Source organism: Talpa occidentalis, unplaced genomic scaffold (genome assembly GCF_014898055.3).
Source record: "Talpa occidentalis isolate TD23 unplaced genomic scaffold, MPIMG_talOcc4v2.1, whole genome shotgun sequence".
NCBI classification, from domain to species: Eukaryota; Metazoa; Chordata; class Mammalia; order Eulipotyphla; family Talpidae; genus Talpa; species Talpa occidentalis.
Genome location: NW_026555331.1, coordinates 108,835,324 through 108,856,146, shown reverse-complemented (window position 1 = coordinate 108,856,146; position 20,823 = coordinate 108,835,324). Strand labels below are relative to the sequence as shown.

Sequence of the window (20,823 nt, the reverse complement as noted above, 5' to 3'; positions counted from 1 at the left end):
AGAACCAATTATGCTCTGATTATAGAAAACAAAACAGCATTTGAATTTGTACACTGTAAAGTACTCTTATGTACCTTTCTCACCTTATTTATCTTTTGTTCTATTTCAATTTGAATTAAATCCTCTACATATGTACAAATTAAATGGACTTACTTTTGTTACACTGCTCGAAGCAGTTTTCATGTAGACTTGTTTTACTTTGCTTAGTCTCAACCATACCATTTCTGTGTGTTTTAATCATTATTTGGCAAGGAGTTTTCAGATATAATTAAAAGCAGCTAATCACATCAAAAAAATTAAATGGAAAGTTTCACAAACCTCTGGCACAATACAAAAAAATGTAAATAGTATCAATGTGAGAAGTGTACTAGGTTTCACAGATGAGAATACAGACTGCCCAGAAGGTCTTGAAATATAAACTGTTGACCAGAGAGGGCCCAAATCTGAAATTAGCCTTTTAAAGTCTTCTAAATATTTACACAGCAATAAAATACAGAGGAGTTTGAGGAGAACTCAGAGGTAACCACAGTAGCCAGTGTAATTGTTGAAGTTTAATTTGCTGATAATATAAGAAAGATTGTATTTATCTAAGGGAGATTCCGTTAAATGCATGATTTCACAGAAATGTAATTTTAACATTAAGGATAAGTCACCATGATTGCTTGATGTGTGAGGTTTAAATACCTCAATTCTGATTAAGTTTAAAAATATGTGGAAGAAGTGAGAGTTTTTTTCTGAGCACAAACTATGTGATGAGCATCAGAACAAAAGTTTTACCTATTTTAGCTCAGCCTGATCATCACAACTGGCTGAGTAAGTGTTACCCACCTTTTTTACTATGCTGAGATTCAAAGTTCATGAAGATTATGCCTGTGGGCCTTCCCTGGTGGCGCAGCGGTTGAATGCTGGGCTGCGAAGCTGCCTGCAGCCTCTGCAGCGCCGGTTCAATCCCCGGCCGCCGGCGATGGTCCCACATGGCGCGCAGACCTCTCCTGCCACCCCCGCTGCTCCCCTCAGCAGTGTACTTCGGTCCTTCTGCCTGCTCTGCTCCCAGCTCTGGCTCTGGTGAATTCTCTCACCCTCCCGCGCTTCTGACTGTACCCAGTGCTTGTATGAATAAATAAATAAATCTTTAAAAAAAAAAAAAAAAACAAGAATATGCCTGTGGTCACACAGCAAGCAAGTGGCAGAGCCAAGAAAAATTATCAAAAGAAATAGATTAATTCCAAACCATTTCTTAAACGAGAACTTACTTTTGAATATTTTAGCAGAAACCAACAAAGCCCTATGCAGGATTTTAAGAGTAATTACACAAATGACATTATTTGGACTTTGGAAACTAATTTTCTCATTCACACAAAATGGACATTCTCTTTGTTTGTGTTTTTGTCCCTTTAATGCATTAAGGTAGAGACTGTGTTTATTTTACTCTGTGCACAGACTCCAGTCAACATGTTACAAAGACGTGGGTCTGTTCAACCAGAATTCACTTCCTGTCATTCCTTGGTCACCACCCCCACTTCCACCCCTGGCAGAGTTGGGAAGCCCCTCTCTTGCATGCCCCCCATCTCTAGACATACTGCCTTGAGCACTCGACGTATTGCATTTTATTCAGCTGGCTGTTTGTCTACTGTTCTAAGGACAGGGAAGAATTTTGTTGTTTTTTACATCTTTTTCTAATTGTCTTTGCTAGTATATAGAAATTTTATTCCCTATCTTCTATCCTGCAATTTGCTAATTTACATATTCTAGTAGGTTTTTAAAAAATGTATTGCCTGTGAATAAAAACAATTTCATTTATTCCTTTCCAATTTCTGTGCTTTGTTCCCTCTCATTTTGGGGGCCTTTACACTAGGTAAGCTCTTCAGTAAAATATTAAGTAGAAATGGTGAGAGCAGACACATTCTTACCTGATTCCCAATATGAAAAAAAAGTTCAGTTTTTCAACATTAAGTTTACCATTAGCTATAGGTTTCTCACAGATGCCTTTTATCAGATTGAGGAAGTTCCTGTTTCTTACTTACTAAAATATCTTTTTAACCAATAGCAGGTATTAGGTATTGAATTTTATCAAATGCTACATCTATTTATTTAACTATTATTTTTCATCTATATTCTGTTAATACAGTAAATTACCTTGGTAATTTTAAAATGCTAGCCATGGGCCTCCCCAGTGGCGCAGCGGTTGAGCGCTGGGTTGCGAAGCTGCCCGCGGCCTCTGCAGCGCCGGTTCGATCCCCGGCTGCTCCCCGGCCACCGGAGGAGGGTCCCACATGGCGCGCAGACCTCTCCTGCCGCCCACTGCTCCCCTCAGCAGTGTACTTCGGTCCTTCTGCCTGCTCTGCTCCCCGCTCTGGCTCTGGTGAATCCTCTGACCCTCCCGCGCTTCTGACTGTACCCAGTGCTTGCATAGACAAATAAATAAATCTTTAAAAAAAAAAAAATAAAATGCTAGCCAATGCTACATTTTATATAACCTCAGGTTATATGAATTCCTTTTTTTTCGATTATTTAAACATTTTTTAGTATTCTATTTTGTTTATATTTACTTGTAAATTTTAGGTTGTTCTGGGTTTTTTTTCATGTATATATGATATATGCATATATCCTAAAAATAATCACAGCCTACCTTCAAATATTATGTTTGTGTTTTAATAACTATTATCTTTGTTTCATTTTAGAACTTACGACAGAATACTTTCAATTCTCACTCTATCCTTGGTATTACTGTACACTTAATTTTTATAAAGTGTAATGTATACATATCAAATGTACTGTAATGTATCTAATGTAATGTATCTAATGTAATACATATCAAAATAATAGTTTTTCTACAAACATCCCATTTTCTTTTAAATAAAAAATAAGGAAAAAGTTTTATATATTTATCCATTGTTTACCATTTATGGCTTCATCATTCCTTCGTGTAGATCTGAGTTTCCATCTGGAATCATTTTGCTTCAACCTGAAGAACTTTTTTTTTTTTTTTTTAATTTATTTATTTATTTATACAAACACTGGGTACAGTCAGAAGTGCGGGAGGGTGAGAGAATTCACCAGAGTCAGAGCGGGGAAAAGAACAGGCAGACTGACGAAATACACTGCTGAGGGGAGCAGGGGGCTTGGCAGGGGAGGTCTGTCACGCCATGTAGGACCCTCGCTGGCGGCTGGGGATCGAACCGGTGCTCCAGAGGTTGCGGGCAGCTTTGCAACCCAGCACTCAACTGCTGCGCCACCGGAGAGGCCCTCAATCTGAAGAACTTTTAAAATATTTATTAAAATGAGGAGCTGTAGGTAATGAACTAATCAGCTCTCTAGGTTTGTTGGCTTGCCTGAAAATGTTTTTATCTTAGTTGCTTTTCAGGGATGTTTTCACTGGATAGCGAATTATCAGTCTGGAGTTTTATCCTTTTAGCACATTAAAGATGTTGCTCCAGGGCCTCCCCGGTGGCGCAGCGGTTGAGCGCTGGGTTGCAAGGCTGCCCGCGGCCTCTGCGGCGCCGGTTCGATTCCCGGCTGCTCCCCGGCCACCGGAGGAGGGTCCCACATGGCGCGCAGACCTCTCCTGCCGCCCGCTGCTCCCCTCAGCAGTGTACTTCGGTCCTTCTGCCTGCTCTGCTCCCCGCTCTGGCTCTGGTGAATTCTCTCACCCTCCCGCGCTTCTGACTGTACCCAGTGCATGTATAAACAAAACAAACGAACAAACAAATAAATAAATAAATAAAGCATGCCTCTATAAAAAAAAAAAATAAAAAAAAAAAAAAGATGTTGCTCCATTGTCTTCTGACTTGCCTTATTTCTAGTAAGAAGCCATAAGTTACCTTTGTTTCCATGTTACCAGTTACTATTAAGATTTCCTGTTTATCATTGATTTCCAGCAAATCAGTGACATGATTTGGTATGATCTTTTTGTTTGGCATTCACTGAACTTCTTGAATTTGAGATTTACAAATTTGCAAATAATTTCACCTATCATTCCTTCACACATTTTTCTCTACCCTCCTCACCTCCACCATATCCCATTAACCTCCTTTGGATACTCAAATAATATGTATTTGAGAGAATCCTTTATATTTTTGTACAGGTCATTGAGGCTCTGTTTATTTTAATTTCAAACTTCTTTCTCTTTAAACTTTGGTTTGTATAATATCTACTACTATGACTTCAAATTCATTAATCTATTCTTTTGCAGTGACTAATTTGCTTTTAAGCCTAGTCCATGTAGTTTCTATTTCATATACTGTACTTTGCTTTATCAGTCCATCTGCTTTGTTTTCTTATATTACTCATTTGTATAGGATTTGTATATTTTTTAGATTAACAAAGCTCCTATTCATTCTATTTTTAAATCATCAATAATCCTGAATTTTATTAATTTTCTGTACTAAATGTTTATTTCATGTAGTATTAATTTTATACTTAGAAGGCTTTAAATTATTTTAATCAATTTTCTGATTGTAGCCAACCTTAGACTCCTGAAGTAAGAGTTTTAATATATTGCAATATTTATATATTACATTATTTTATATTTTTATGTTACTGCATTTCATTTGTTAATACTTTTTTTTTTGGGCCTCTACCTGTATGATTAGCATTAGCTTATAATTCTTTAACATACTGTGTTCTTATACATTTGCTCTCTGGTTATAGTAGTTGGAGTGTGTTCTCTTTCTTCCATAAGAAATTATATAAAATTGGGACAATCTGCTTTTAACAAATTAGTAGTCTAATATTTTCTATCAGAATTAAAGAAGATCCAGAGCCTCATGACATAATATTCAAAATGTCAAGTAGACTGTCTAAATTTAAGTTGGCACATAAAGAGCCAAGATAATCTCAATTTGTATAAGGAAGAAAAAAAAAAAACAAACACCACATTCCAACAGGAAGATGATGCAAATGTTGGGATTATCTGACAAAGACTTAGAAGCAGTCAATATAAAAAGGCTCTAACAAACAACTGAAAAATGCCTGGAAGGAATGGAAAAACAGTGTCAATAAAGAATAGTTATTTAAAAATTTTAAATAGAAAATCACATAGAGAAATCAAATATGTAAAAAGAGAACCAAATAAAAACTTTAGAACAGAAAAACACAATAACCAAAATTTAAAGTTTACTGGATGGGATCAAGAATAGGTAGAAGTGACAAAAGAGTCAGTGAACTTGAAAAAGATTTCATAGAAATGACCTAATTTGAACATCAGGGAGGGGAAAAGTAGAGAATATAAAGTGTGTGTGTGTGTGTGTGTGTGTTTGTGTGTATACATATATATCTTAAGATTGACATTTTGGGGAAAGTTGAAAATAAATTCCATTCCAGTCCGCTATCCTTCCCACATGTGATTAAAGTCTGGGGAATGTTTAATGTTTTTTTTTTTTCCAGAGTTACTTGTTAATTGCTTTTTTTTTTCAATTTTGTGAGCTGCTGAGTGTGAAAGATGAGGAGAACACACCATCCTTTCCCCCAAGGGATGAGTAACTACTTAATTTCCTCCTAACAGACTTAGTAATATAAAATTTTTGCATTCTTTACTTGTAACTAGGGACCTAAAGATATTTCATCCTCAAATAAATAAGACAACAGTTCATTGAAATGCAGCAAGACACCATTAAAAGATTCAATCAATATATTACAGATCTAAACTTCATTAAATGGCAAATAACTGGAGTCTGGGCTTAACCAGTGCTTCATTCTATGGGAGAAGACACTAGATTATTCCTTTAATCTGAAAGGATTTGTTTCCAACTTTTATTCACACTTGGATCATCTTAATATTCCTTTGGGATGCCTGGCATATAGAAATGAGAATTTACAAGTGATACCATGAGTTCTCCTTTGGGAACTGATATCAGATGTAACAAACATTTATTAATGTAGTCAGTTGAACAGAATTTATGTATTACATAAACAACACTTTCAACCTCTTTCACCAATATGATAATCTGGAGCTAATGAAGAGGTCATGACTCTCGTAAATTGGCTAGCTTATTCTGTGCTTTTTAATCTAAAATAGACCCGCCAGCCATTTGGGATAGAGGACTGACTCAATCCCTTTTGTCATTTCTCCTGGAGTGGTTGCTAAAAGGTAAGTATCAGTAAGATTGTCCCTCACGATATCAGATGACCCACCTCTCCACAAAATAAAGACACTATATTAGAGAATGCTGCTCTGCTAGTCCATAAAGAGTCACATATATCTCTAAGGGAAAACTTAATGAGCCAAAATGAAAATTGAAGGTTCACTGGGATTTGAGTCCAAAGTTAGTTCAATGCTCACACTGCCATAATTCAAGAAACCTACAACATAAAGGAAATTTTAATACTTTCTGACAAAATCTGCCCTCCTACTCCCCCTAAACCACTGCCACCCCCCTACCCCAGACAACACATACTTTTGTCTCATGCATTTTTCAACATGGGAAAAGTTAAAAATAAATGAATAAAGTATAGTTTCTATTCTGACTCTCATGTTGTCATAGAGAGGGATGTACAGTAACGTTAATGAGAATTATACTTTAGGGCATCTTCCTTGCCCAGGTACATGGTCATAAGTTTTTGTAAAATTGGAGGAATACATTTTAATCATGATTGGTAAAGACTGATGTCTCCTCCATTGGTGTCCCGCTTGTATCAGGCACTGGAAGAAGCTATGGATTTAAGAAATGGCCAGGAAGTGCCATTAAGGAGTCATATAATTGGAGTTAATAGGATAGATTAATTGTAGTCAACTCTGAAACTGGTTAAATTATCACTAGCTATTCTACTGGAGGAATGGATTCCAGGAATTCCACTACCGTCCATTGCGCCTCTTCACCCAGTCATGACAGGAAGAAGCAGAGCAAAAGGCTGTAGCAATAGGTGAGTATGTTCTGTGTGCCTGGCACCAGAAGTGTAAGTGTGGTGGAGATAAAGCATAGTTTGAAATGTATGAAATCTGATGTTCTAAAATGAGACATTTAAAAGCAGAAGTAGAAGATTCCAGTATCATGGACATCCAGACACAGAAGAAGTTATTGCCTGTCAAGAACTTCAGGAATTTGATAATTCCTAGAGTACAATTACAAAACTATCATTCATTGAAATTCCTTATATAACTCCTTATATGTAACAATCAAGAAATATTATTCTGGTATCAACAAGAAAGTTGTAACTACAACATTTTCAAATCATATGAAGATTAATTCATTAAAATTAAATGACACTTTTAAAGTAATCAATACTCTCTTGGATTGTTAATAAGCCAACTAACAAAGAAGTACAAATCACATGAAGATGCTGGAAAAATACTTAAATGTCTTTCAGGTTTGACATAAATTATAGGTTGTAATGAATCAACAAGGGTATCAATGGCAAACGAGCTATGAGAATCTTCCATTCAAAGGTTATTTAAAAATTATCACTGAACAATAAAACTTTAAATGTCCTGAAATCCTACAGAATGAAAGAAGCTTAATAATGATTTACCCTTATTAGGTAACAATCCTAAAAACTCACACATAACTAGTAATATGTGTATGGTAGAAATAAACTTTAGCAAATACTGGTAATTTTTAAAAATGATGAATAATGTCCAGAGGAACAGCTGAGTTATCTTCCAATTCACTCTAGAGAACATAAAATTATAAAATTCTTGATAATTGAAGATTTGAATGTAGAAGTATTAAAAAGTTATATAGTCAATAAACTAGTCATACAAATGTTACTTTTATGGATTTTGTGATCATTGTGGTAACCAGCAGATTTTCAAAAATGAGTAACTTGCTGTTACCCTTTTTGATTCTAAATAAATACTTGCTTTCATACCTAATGAATTTGAATTTTTTATTCTTTTACTTTAAAAAAGTGTTCCAACTTTCTATATTCTTCAGATATCCATAAATTCCATTCAGATAATGTTACATAGGTACTGGAAAAAAAAGTCATGAAGTATTATTGCATTTTTAAAAATCATACCTCTCTTTAAGGCTAAATTTATATAATATACTTGGATAGTCTGAACAACCTCTTTTCTCAGCACAATCTGCAAAACTCAGGAAGGTAATACCACAGTCAATATTCTAATGCATTGATTTATTCATTTCTCTATGGCTTTTCAACCTCTTTTAAGACATCAGTTGATCTACTGATAAATATTAATAAACAGTGAAAAGAGTCCAAGAACAGTTATGTTCAAATCTATCTGACCAGGAAAGGAAAATACAACTTCTGAAACACAGCAATTGAGACAGGTGCATTAATTAATAAAAGGGAGGGAAGTATGGTGTTCAGGACTTTTTTTTTTTTTTTTTTTTTTATAGAGGCATGTTTTATTTATTTTATTTGTTTGTTTATACATGCACTGGGTACAGTCAGAAGCGCGGGAGGGTGAGAGAATTCACCAGAGCCAGAGCGGGGAGCAGAGCAGGCAGAAGGACCGAAGCACACTGCTGAGGGGAGCAGCGGGCGGCAGGAGAGGTCTGCGCGCCACGTGGGATCCTCCTCCGGTGGCCGGGGAGCAGCCGGGGATCCGGGATCGAACTGGCGCCGCAGAGGGCGCGGGCAGCTTCGCAACCCAGCGCTCAACCGCTGCGCCACCGGGGAGGCCCGGTGTTCAGGACTTTTAATAGGGAAACATGACTGCCACCAACAGCCATTCTTTAGAGTCTCAATATTAATTTATTCATGACGTGCCCCCCGCCGCCCATTGCAGAAACGATTTGAGGAGCTTACCAGGACTTTCAATACAGGTCCTCTGTACCTATATACAGAAGGAATACATTAAAACTTGGAGCAAAATAAGAAGACAAAAAAGAGGAGTAGGTAATAAGGAGCCAAAAAAATGAAGCAAAAAAGTGTGATTCACAATTCCCTCTCCATTTGTTCCAAGAGGTCCTCAAACGCAAGTCTTGGTGTCTGGATGAGATCATATATTCAAATCGAGCCTTGAAGGAGCCTTGTGGTCTGGGTAGAATATAATTAAAATGAAATGACAGCAATAGGAGAATTTGGGGTCTTACAAGCATTTTCCCACATCAGTTAGAACAGACACCCTCTCTCTGGCCCAGAGATTAAGCACTGTAGGATGTGATCACACTAGCAGGCATCTTATTCCGATTAGCCCTTGGCAATTGTGCTGCACGATAAGCTATACCTTAAGACCGAAGGAACAAAACCAACACATGTGATATCCACCTAGTTTCCATAGTTTACTACCAAATCATAAAAATAACACCAGCTAATTGAACACCATACCAAGAAAGGTATAGAGAGGGCAGTATCTGGTACAATCTAAACAGCCCTTTATTGATCTTTCAGAACCTTTTCTAATAGTTTTCATATTTAATTGATATATTTGCTTCTCATATCTGAAGATATTAAGGACATAGAGAAAAAACTATAATTTTCAATATAATTTTATATTCATATTACCACTATAAATTATAATAATTATGTTATTCTGATAACATGGTATGCTCTTGGGCCTTTCAGAATTACTAGAGCACGATGTCCAAAGCGATTATTCTCTAGGACTCATGTTGCTAATTCATCAGATGCTAAGCAACAAGAGTACATTACTAATTGTTTTTTATGTCACTAACCCTGATATCCTGATTGCCACTACAAAGATGGGATCTGTTCTCTTATTACAAAAGCAATTCATTTCATTAGAAAATACTCTGAAAATAAGATAAACAAAAGGAAAACAAAAGATCCCAATGTTCAAGCAAGGCTGAAAACCTCCAATTTGGGTCTCTCATCAGGTCACCCCTCACTACTCCCTGATTTGTAATACACCCTTAATCTCTGATCAGGAAGCCATGGATGATACCTGTAGGCATACAGTAAGATTCTGGTGCTGTGGCAGATGCACACAAGCCTGCATCTATAGAATGTTAAGGAGTTGAAACACTCTTCACATATATTTCATTCTGATTCTATTACTCATCTTTACCCACCTTTTTATATTATATAAGGACTCATGCATAGTGTGACTTTGACTACCAACTAGTCAGAGGCAGATCATTTAAAAAAAAAAAAAAAAAGGTACAGAGGTCTCTTGGCTTAGACAGTTTAAACCAGAAAGTTGTGTGTGTTTGTCTTTTCAGTTACTGAAATTATAGCAAAGCCATTCATTTTGAAGAATAAAGTATTTCTCAATCTGAGGGTACCCCTGTGACTCCAGGTTACTGTACAAATACCTCCCCTTTTCACAAGCCAGTTCTTGAAAGACTGAGAATCAAAAAGTTTAGGAGTCAGGGAACTGGGCACAGACCCCATCGCTGGCCCATCTGTCTTGCCTTTGAACGTACAGATTGAAGTGGGCACAGCATACCCAATCTGCACGTAAACTGTTCACATGGCTTGTGGACATATTTGCTAAGTCTGGAGGGCTGGTGTGCTAGTGGGGAAGGTTATTCACAAGTGTGCTAAGAAGCCTACTGGGAAAACCAATCAAGGAGGGTGGCCAAGCATCAGAGTGGAGCAGGAGTCATGTGAAACTCTATTTGATGTGAGAGCAGAAGAGATCACAGCTCTGTGACCCTGTGGAAGATAGACTGAAGCTTACCATAGCACTGAGCACAACAGCCTGGCTGAGAAGGACCACAAACTGGCACTGAGAAGAAGCAGGAGTGGGTATTAAACCACCCAGGCTGGACACCAAAGAAAGGGGTTAATATATTTGGCTACTGGAAATCTAGAAAACTTCAGTTAAAAAAAAAAAAATGAAAATATGTGAAAAATTGAGACCAAGGTCTTTATCATTCATACAGTCAACCAGAGATTAGTGTTTTTACATTAAAGGATATTATAAATCAATAAGGAAATAATTATCACCAATACCATCTATTTCCCCCAAAAGAAAAAAAAGGAACAAAAACAAGTAAAACATCAAAGGAAAAATACAAATAGCAAATAAGTAACATTTTAAAATATACAACCACTCTAGAAATCAAAGAAATATAGGTATTCTTCAGTTTTATCACACTGGAAATAAAGAATGAAAATCTAAAGGATCTAAAGGTGAAGGGAATGAAGGCAGGGCACACAGGAACACAAGGGAGAAAGAAACTGAGTTAGAGAAAGGCAGTTAGAAGAATATATACAAACAGGGTATGACTCAGAGAGAAAGAAAAAAAAAAAAAACCAGAAAAGAGAACAGGGATGAGCCCATGGACCCAGACATAGTGTAAAAAAAAAATCCATGGGAAACAAATTTAAAAAGTAAAGACATAACCTACATTATTCAAAGCTGTTCGGAGGATCAGAAGCATGGTGCCGCTGCACCTAGAGACACACACAGAGCCGTCCCTTCTTTTACTGATTCCCACATGCTGGCTGAACTTAACCTAATAGCTGACTCTGGCCCAAAGGCTAGAAGTTGTTCATGCTCATGCATTACAACTAAAAATACTGCATCTTGTGCTGCATCTTTTAAAAAAGAAAGGGGCAAATAATACATCTTCTGAGGGGTTTTATGGACATTTCTTTCACATATAGAAAATCCAAGAACTATTTCACCGTTTATACTGACTGAGAGGCATTCCAAAACTGATAAATATTTATTTCTGTTTAAATAAATCAATCTTGCAACTGTGGCTTTAACTTGTAATTAGTAAAACATCCTTCATTTCTTATATATAAAGACCTTAATTTTTAACTATAGTAACATGTGAATCCACTCATAATTTGAATTTTTTTAAGATTTATTTATTTATGCATCCAAGAACTGGGATGTAAGCCAGAAGTGTGGGGGGTGAAAGGATTCACCAGAGAGAGTGGGGAGCAGAACAGATGGATCTACTGAAATACACTGCTGAGGGGAACAGCGGGTGAGGCAGGAGAGGTCTGCTGCGCCATGTGGGTTGCTCCCTGGCAGGGGATCAAACTCGTGCTGCAGTGGCTGTCGATAGCGCTGTCTTTAATCTCTGCAGCACCAGGAAGGCCCATAATTCGGATTTTTAAAAGTTGTTAGCCACTGGGGTAATGTAAAGAAGATGCTAATATACTAGTTTCCTTCAAAATATTCTAACGTTTTCACATAATACTAGAAAACTTACCTTCTTCCACTTTTAACCTAATTAATTAAATCATGTTTAATTATGTATAAATCAATTGCATTTGAGTCTTAACGATAAAGTAGTAAAGTTTTTAATGCCTTTCAATTTCTTTCCTTTGAAAAAATAATGTGGAGAAATTACCTTAAGTAACCTGCTAGTCATAAATCAAATCCACAATATTCTTTGACAATGAGATGCTTTATTAAACTTGATACATTTACTATATAAGAATTCTGTGGAAAAAATGGGGTATCAAATTATTTCAGATCTAGGGCTCTACATTATCAAGTCTGCCCCAAATGATGTTATCGTACTATATTCAGTGGCTTCCAGCATGTAGATGACCAAGAGGCAGCAACATCCTTTCCCAGTAAGACCCACCCATGCTATTACAAGTTCTCCGAGCGAGATAAAAAGTCTGGCTCCCCGTCTCAACACAGCATCATGTCCAGGCAGGTGAGCTAGATGAAGTACCTGGGCCCTATACAATGCTTGGCGTGAGCTCTACGCAGGCTGATCCTTGGGAGGGCTCTCTTCTTTCAACCAGACAACTTCGTTTGAACTATTGCGACACTTCTTGGAGAGGTGAAACTTCTGGAAAAAAGGAGAGCAAAAAAGACAGAAAAGGTCTGACAGATGAAAGGAATACACAAATGATCAAATTCAGCTGCACTAGTAGTGCCGCGAGGAAGGATGAAGAAGTTGGAAAATAAGCAGCTTTCAAAATTCTCTCTGGAGGACAAAAGCTGGCGAGAGGGGTCGCTGTTCCTGATATAATTTGTGAAGGCCGCCCATTCTCTTACCAGGCCTGGGTGCCTCTTCAGTGAGGTGCTTGTGATTGGTAAACAGTTCAGTGGAGTCTTGTTCCACTGATCTTTCCTCTAGGTCTGATTCTGGGATTGTAGTACAGCCACCTAGTAGAAAAATACAAACAGTATTTTAAGCAACTTGTAGGAAACCGACCTCTCCACACGACAACTACAGCTAAAGAACATAACAACCATAAAGATATTAAATGATGTGACAACAAGCTTTAGGAACAGGCCAAAGAGAATAATCTTCACTGTCTCTCTTTGGTGAAAATACTGGGAATGAGTTACTGCCTCAAAAGACATTAATATGTGGATGATCACTTAGCAACAGTAGCAATGGCGTTGTCTTTATTCTTTTAAAGTCAGACAGGACAACATCTATAGCACATGTGATATCCAAACTATAATGGCACTTCAAACAGGAATTCCCTTTAATACCAGAGCATAAGAGAATATAAAAGAAATAGCATATTAGCCTCGAGGGAGGGAAAATTTCCTTAAGCAGAGAAAGGCTGCTGGTGTTCTGAGAGGGTGACTGCGGTATTTTTCTGGATTTGAATTTATTCCTGAATCCCAACACCTTACAACACAGACACAAACACTTCATAATTCAACAGCAAACCCATGAACTACATCGTAGAAACTTTCAATTCCTAGAGGACTCGAGGATGAGCTGGTACCACTGCTGTTTTGCCTGTAAGTCATTTGATTTTATCCACCAAAATCACATATGGGAAACTCAAAATCATGTGAGAATTTCCTTATTGCTTCTGCAACTAGACTAATCTGCCATTATTGCCTGGAAATGTACTAACATGCTGTATACTGTACATATTTTTTTCCCAAAGCAATTCTCCTTGTTAGTGAAGTGGGAATGTTTTCTCTTTTTCTGAGGCTTCTCACATGCGTAGTTCAAAACCTCAATACTCAAGTTAGGCTCTAGGCATAAGGAATTTTATGAAGAAGAAGAAAAAAAAAAGATTATCAGTAGCACTGATCTGTAAATCACATCATTCAAATGAAAGGGAAGGAGCAAGACCCCAGGTCTGCAGGGAAATTCGCCCGACCATCCACCCTCTGCATCAACTCTGAAAAAGAAATGAAAGCCAAGGGAAATATAAGAAAAAGCATTTTCACACTCATAAAGTAAGAATTAGAGGTAGACTCAGATGTTTCCCAAACAGGAAAATGTTAGAATTATCCATCAATGCAATGGAACTTACCCAGCTATATCTGAAATGGTGAGGGCCCCATCCAGAAGGAGAACCAGGCTTATTTTTAATCTCTTTTCAAAGCCTATAGATCATGGTAACAATAATTCTCATTATTAAGCACATTTAACTGCTAGAAACTCTTCTCATATTATATAATTCCTACCATGATATAGATGTTATTTTTCTCATTTTATACAGTAAAAACTGGATTTCAAGAGATTGTAACTTGCCAAGTGTAGGGTCAGGAATGGACACGGTGCAGGTTTTCTGATATCCAGCAGACCGGGTAAAGGAGGAGTCAGAGTCCTCAGTTTTTTGCAAGACTTTTATTGGGGTTCACCAGGCATATGGCAGGCAGGGGTGCTGGGAGGCTGGCAGTCCTCCCAGCCCCCAGCAAATCCTCACTCTATCTGGGCTCTCTGGCGTTCTCTGCTTCTGCTTCTTCTCTGTTTCTCTCTCGGCTTCTGCTGCTGCTGGCGTCCCCGTGACGCCGCCCTTAAAAGCAGAGTCTTAGCCCAGGTGAATCCCATCTACCTATGCCCACACACTATTCCAGGTGACCGCCATCAGGCATGCATTCAGGACCGCAAGGACCCATCATCTGTCCTGATTGCGGGAGGGCAGAAAAGCCTGACCTTTTTCCTTACCCTACACCAAGGTTACACAGCTCCTAAGGAGTAAGACAGCTTACACTGGAGCCTGGCCACCCCATTCCCTAAGTTTGCTTCACAAACCATCATCATTTTAATTCTAGCCTCAGGCTCAATTTTCTTGCAAAAGTCAATAGTACTGAAGATAGTTCTAAAAAGCAGGCCCTCCACAAGGAATTTTGAAGTTAGTTTATCTTCTTTCTGTAAGAAACAGGGGGTCGGGCCTCCCTGGTGGCGCAAGGGGTTAAGCACCACACTTTGAAGCAATCTGAAGCCTCTGCAGCACAAGTTCGATCCCCAGCCCACCAGGGAGCAACTCATGGTGAAGCAGACCTCTCCTGTCTCGCCCGCTGCTTCCCTCAGCAGTGTATTTTGGTCAGTCTGCCTGTTCTGTTCCCCACTCTGTCTCTGGTGAATCCTCTCACCTCCCCCCCTACACCTTTGGCTTGTACCCCAGCTCTTGTATGCGTAAATAAATGCATAAATAAATCTTTAAAAAAAAAAGAAACAGGGGGTCCATGACTGAGGGAAAACAGGAAAGAAATAACCCCTGTTTCCAATTACTTCAGCTTTCACCCACAGCTAATTGGGCTGATGTCTACGAGGTAAAGAGTGGAAGAACAAGCAGCTCAGGCCTGGGGATATGTATGAGGACAAGGACTACAGAGTTGAGGGGCTGCTTCTGATGACTGGACACCTTGCAGAAGAAAGTGGTAAATTGAGTGCAGTTAGCCAGGAATGGAAGGCAAAGCCGGAGAAGGATATGGCCTCCTGGGCCTTGCTAGTTTAAGTGAGATCATCAGACCACCCCTGATATCACCTGGGGATTCATTAGAAATGCAGAATCTCAGGCCCACTCACACACCTGTTGAATTAGAAGCTGCTAAGAAGGTCAAGACATTTGCTCGGAAGAAACATATTTGTTACAAATTTAAGAGTAAACAGTAAAAGAGGAGAAATAAAATATAAAGCTTTCAAACCGAGACCCTCTGAAGCCCATCCATAGAAGTGGAGACTGGGTTCCGCAGACGCCAGATGAAGCACCCTTGGCTTATAGCCTGTCCCATCAAAGGGGAAAGGGAAGAAAAACCACAGCTGGACGAAATCATCCAAACACAAATCGTGTGTGCGACACATCTGAGCCAAGAGGCGAAAACAGCGAGAGTCAGGGACTTCCGGATCTGCAGATCACAGCCCTGAGGAATGTGCTGTGCACGGCTTCTCCAAAGAAGCATCTAAAATTTGCAATCTATCTAAACGAATGGTTTTCACAAAACATAATAAAAATGAATAAAAGGAATTACTAGGAAAATGAAATTACCCGCTCTCACCTTATTAGTATTAGATGCAATCGTAAAAGTACTCTGTTAACTGGTACTAGTTTCTACACTCAATTTCAGGTACAAAATGTTTGCAGACAGTTGCCAATCTTCTGGCTACACTTTGAGTAGCACCGACCTCAAGAGATAGTCTAGTTTTATGACAAAAGAATTAGAATGAAAAATAATAATGTGGTAAATTCCTGATTATCTAATGGCCAGTAAACTCATTTTAGCAACAGGGGTTTCTCACAACTTTTTCTTCTACTCAAATATCTACCTGGTAGATCTTGTTACACAGAATCCAGAACAGTCTTCCCTGAACTGCATCCACAGAGAATGTCAAGGTTCTCCTTTATCTGTTGCTGCTATAACTGTTTGCATCTCTAAGAAGGAGTATCATTAAAGGGTCCCAATTCAGAATTCTGGATACATTTTCAAAAGGGAAAAATGTTACAAGGGGTAGTTTTATTGCAGAGTCCTGTTACAATTAAATGATTGCTAAAAGATTTTCTGGACTAATCTGGAAATCTGACTCCTGTATAGGAAATTTTAAAACATGATGTATGTGTTATGAATTGTGAATAATTAGCATAGAAGCATTTGGAGCAAGACAATGTATAAATTGGAGACTACGCCACCAGTGATGTTTAAGAGGATTTTTTTGAGACACTTTACTATTCTGCCTAGTCCTCTGAATTGTTTCCAATGAAATTATGTACACAACTGTGTTAACTAAACCAAAATTATCTTTTCTGAGTTGATAACAGGCTAATATGTTGCAGCCAAAATATTTAACTAGAAAATCTTAACCTAAAATTTTGAACAACTAGTAGTTCACCCAATATTAATAAAGATAACACAACTCTAGGATTTTTTTTAAGGAATCCCAAGTTATCCTCAAGCCTGTTTCCATATTCAAAAACAAATTATAAAATCAAAATCTTTCAACTTCTCCACCAAATGGAACATATTCTATCAACAAGGAAATCATACTAAGAAGTTTACACCCATTGCCACAAAAACAATACCAGAAGAGTTCAGACCCTTTCTGTAGGTTGCTATTGTGCAATTTACTATAAAAGTTACGGGGTTCAAAGGTCAAGATAGGAGGCCAGGCAGAAACCAATGTAGCTGTCATCTGGAATCCCAGAGATATCAGAATGCAAAGTAAGTCGTGATAAATACGTAACCAGTGGCTTTCAAGAGAAAAAAGTAGAGCCCTAATCTAACATTTGCCAATTTCATGGCGTAAATACTCTCGTGATGGCCAATTTCAAGCATCCAATGTGATATTATCAAAGTTGGAGCTTGGCAGAGATACGTAGGCACACACAGGTAGCACTTGAACCAAAAAGCTTCTGCAGATGTACATAACTCAAGCTCACAGATAACAGTAGAGTGTAGCAAAATAATGATTCAAGTATTTTGAGAATGTTATATATTTAACATATGTGCTTAATATATATTATATAATTTATTATATTATTATCAATAAATATATTGTATATTCTATATATTTATATATTATATATGACTATATTATATATATATATAATTTAAAGATTTATTTATTTATTTTTTTTTTTTTATAGAGGCATGTTTTTATTTATTTATTTATTTATTTGTTTGTTTGCTTGTTCGTTTATACATGCACTGGGTACAGTCAGAAGCGCGGGAGGGCGAGAGAATTCACCAGAGCCAGAGCGGGGAGCAGAGCAGGCAGAAGGACCGAAGCACACTGCTGAGGGGAGCAGCGGGCGGCAGGAGAGGTCTGCGCGCCATGTGGGACCCTCCTCCGGTGGCCGGGGAGCAGCCGGGGATCGAACCGGCGCCGCAGAGGCCGCGGGCAGCCTCGCAACCCAGCGCTCAACCGCTGCGCCACCGGGGAGGCCCTAAAGATTTATTTTTATACAAGAACCGGGGTACAGGCCACATGCACGGGAGGGTGAGAGGAGTCACCAGAGACAGAGCGGGGAACAGAACAGGCAGATCGACAGATGTATACTGCTGAGGGGAGCAGCGGGCAAGACAGGAGAGATCTGCTTCACCATGTGGGATTCTCGCCGGTCGGCTGGGATTGAACCTGCACTGCAGAGGCTGAGGACAGCTTCACAGTGTGGTGCCCAACCACCTGCACCACCAGGGAGGCCCTATTATATATTATATATATATATAAACATTGTTTTTAATACAATTTATTCCCTATGTCTATATAATTTAATTTTTAATAATTGCTGCATTTAACAACTGGTTCACAGAATTCCCCAAAATTCAACAACTGGCTCTCACTAGCAAGTGTGAGCAGCTCCAATGTTAAATGTCTGAAGGTCCGCAAGGCATAGGGAGTTTAAGGTTATGCTTTGAAGCCTGGATTCAAACAGTGACTCAGCATTTATAAGCCAAGTGACCCTTTGAGTAAGTTATTTCACTTAAATAAGCCTCACCTTCCTTATCTATAAAATAGAGGCTATGCAGCCCTGCTTCATAAGGGAGATACTATACTGATGAATATATGTATGTGCCCGGCACATTGAAAAATGTGTTTTCTATTTATCTTTAGGTCAAAGTTAGGAATACTAAGAGTAAACAGGTCAAGATAAAAATCCCTAAAGGTGGATGTCTGAAAGGGGGGTTTTCACACAAGCGAATACACATACACCCACACATACCAAGACAGTTCTGCAGCAAAAAACAGTGCCTGGAAACCTTAAACATGGGGTCACTGCCTGGAGTTGACTGCTCTATTTTACTCATGCCCTAGCTTATATCTTCCCTGCTATTTGATTTTCCAAGTTTTAATAATTTGACTCTCCCCCAGGTAAATCCTAGTGGTACAGTTTACCTGCCTCTATATTTATTTACCTTGTGTCTCCAATAACCTAAACTGGGGGTTGGCCAAGATAGTAAACTTTTTTAGTCATTGCAGGTTGTCTGGTCTTTGGTGCAACTACTCAATTTTGTTGTTCTGGTGCAAAAGCAGCAACAGACAATATGTAAGCATGAGTGAGCACTGTGTTTTACCAAAAAAAGAAATTTATTTATAGAAGGAGGTGGGTGGTAGGCCTGAGTTATAGTTTGCCAATCTCTGATCTAATCCAAGGTTCTTAGGAAGCTACTCTTCATACAGTATTCTAATTCTGAAGGTTCTCAGAGGCATTCATATTGCCAGATCATTTTATAGCTACACTGTAATAATACTAGGAGTAATGATAATAACAACAATAACTTTAAAAGCATAATGCTTGTCCTATTGTTGCAAATGATCTTGTTTGGGCAGTGATAATATTTTTTTTTAAAAATAGGCATTACTTGGCAGAACAGTTGTAAAGTTCCATAGATCTTTTGTGCTGTCTCCCCTATTATTAACATTTTACACTAATCTGGCACATTTGTTAAAATTGACAAACCCATATTGATATAGTATTATTAACTTAAGCACATAATCTATTCAGATTTCCTTGGCTTTTACTTAATAACCCTTTCCATCCAGAATACCTCATGACATCGGCTGTCATGTCGCCTTTGGCTCTTCTTGGTTGTGACAGCTTCTCAGATTTTCCTTGTTTTTCAGGGCTTTGACAGTTTTGTGGCGCATTAGTCAGATATAATGCAGAATGCCCTTCTAGTGGAATCTGTCTGCTGTTTTTCTTATGATTAGACTAGGGAAACATTTTTTAAAGGAGGTTTCTTTTCATAAATTCTTGAGGTTTTGAATGTTTTAGCACTGTCTCCAGGTGTTTATATTCTCTATCAAAAGTGAAAGCCAAATGGGCATAGAATAGAGAGGTCACTAAAGAGAAAGGCCAACAGCAAGGTTCACCTTTGACAAGTTTGCCGCAGTAAACCGGGCTGGGTCTCTCTATAACTAAAGATTACCAGTTCTCCCCCCTGTCAAAGTTCTTAATGAGGCCTATCATGAGACTGTATGAGACCGTGCACACCTAGCACAGAATTTAGCACACAGTGCATTTTATCACCTCTGCCTTCTCTTAATTTTTATGGCAGAGATGCAAATTCTGCACCACTTGAGTGAAATCAAAATACTTCAGCTTTTAGTTCAACCACCTTTATTTATTTATTTATTTATTTTTTAAAGCTTTTTTTTTTTTTTAAGATTTATTTATTTATTCAAGCACTGGGTACAGTCAGAAGTGTGGGAGGGTGAGATAATTCACCAGGGCCAGAGTGGGGAGCAGAGCAGGCAGAAGAACCTAAGTACACTGCTGAGGGGAGCAGCGGGCGGCAGGAGAGGTCTGCGCGCCATGTGGGACACTCCTCCAGTGGCTAGGGAGCTGCTGGGGATCGAACCAGCACTGTAGAGGCTGCGGCACCTTCACAACCCAGCGCTCAACCGCTGCGCCACCGGGGAGGCCCTCAACCACCTTTATTTAAATAACCATCAAAACAGAAGCTCAGAGGGCCTCCCCTGGTGGCGCAGCGGTTGAGCACTGGGTTGCGAGGCTCCGCAGCCTCGGCAGCGCCAGTTTGATCCCCGGCCACCGGCGAGGGTCCCACCCAAAAAAAAAAAAAAAAAAAGCTCAGAGACCGTAGTTGATGACATTAATATCCCAGAGCTAGTTCTGGTGCTCTTGCCTCCTAAGCCATTAGAACTTCTTTTTTCCAGAAAGATTTCAATGGATTTGCTTGATAGTTGGCTGCCTTAGAGTACTTCCTTTCAATGATACAGAAAATCCAGAAGGTTGGCAAGCTGTTCTTTGGGTATATTTTAGGACTTTGTTGTTTTTTTTTTTTTTTTTTTTGCAACAGTGACCTTTGCAATCAAC

At 38.6% G+C, this 20,823-nt stretch overlaps 1 protein-coding gene across 3 annotated transcripts in view; it reads right to left on the bottom strand.

The window, feature by feature from the left end:
• Positions 1 to 12,176: 12,176 nt before the first annotated feature.
• The window catches only part of BBS9 (Bardet-Biedl syndrome 9), a 345,679-nt gene continuing 337,032 nt past the window's right edge, over positions 12,177 to 20,823 (bottom strand). For 2 of the 3 annotated variants that reach the window (XM_054692462.1, XM_054692464.1), the window contains exons 22-23: positions 12,845 to 12,955; positions 12,177 to 12,635 (exon numbers count right to left, since the gene is read on the bottom strand). In XM_054692462.1, the coding sequence (XP_054548437.1) occupies positions 12,604 to 12,635; positions 12,845 to 12,955 (143 nt within the window). In that variant the 3' untranslated portion in view covers positions 12,177 to 12,603. The remainder of the gene's footprint in view (positions 12,636 to 12,844; positions 12,956 to 20,823) is intronic. The other variant, XM_054692461.1, reaches the window with a different exon arrangement.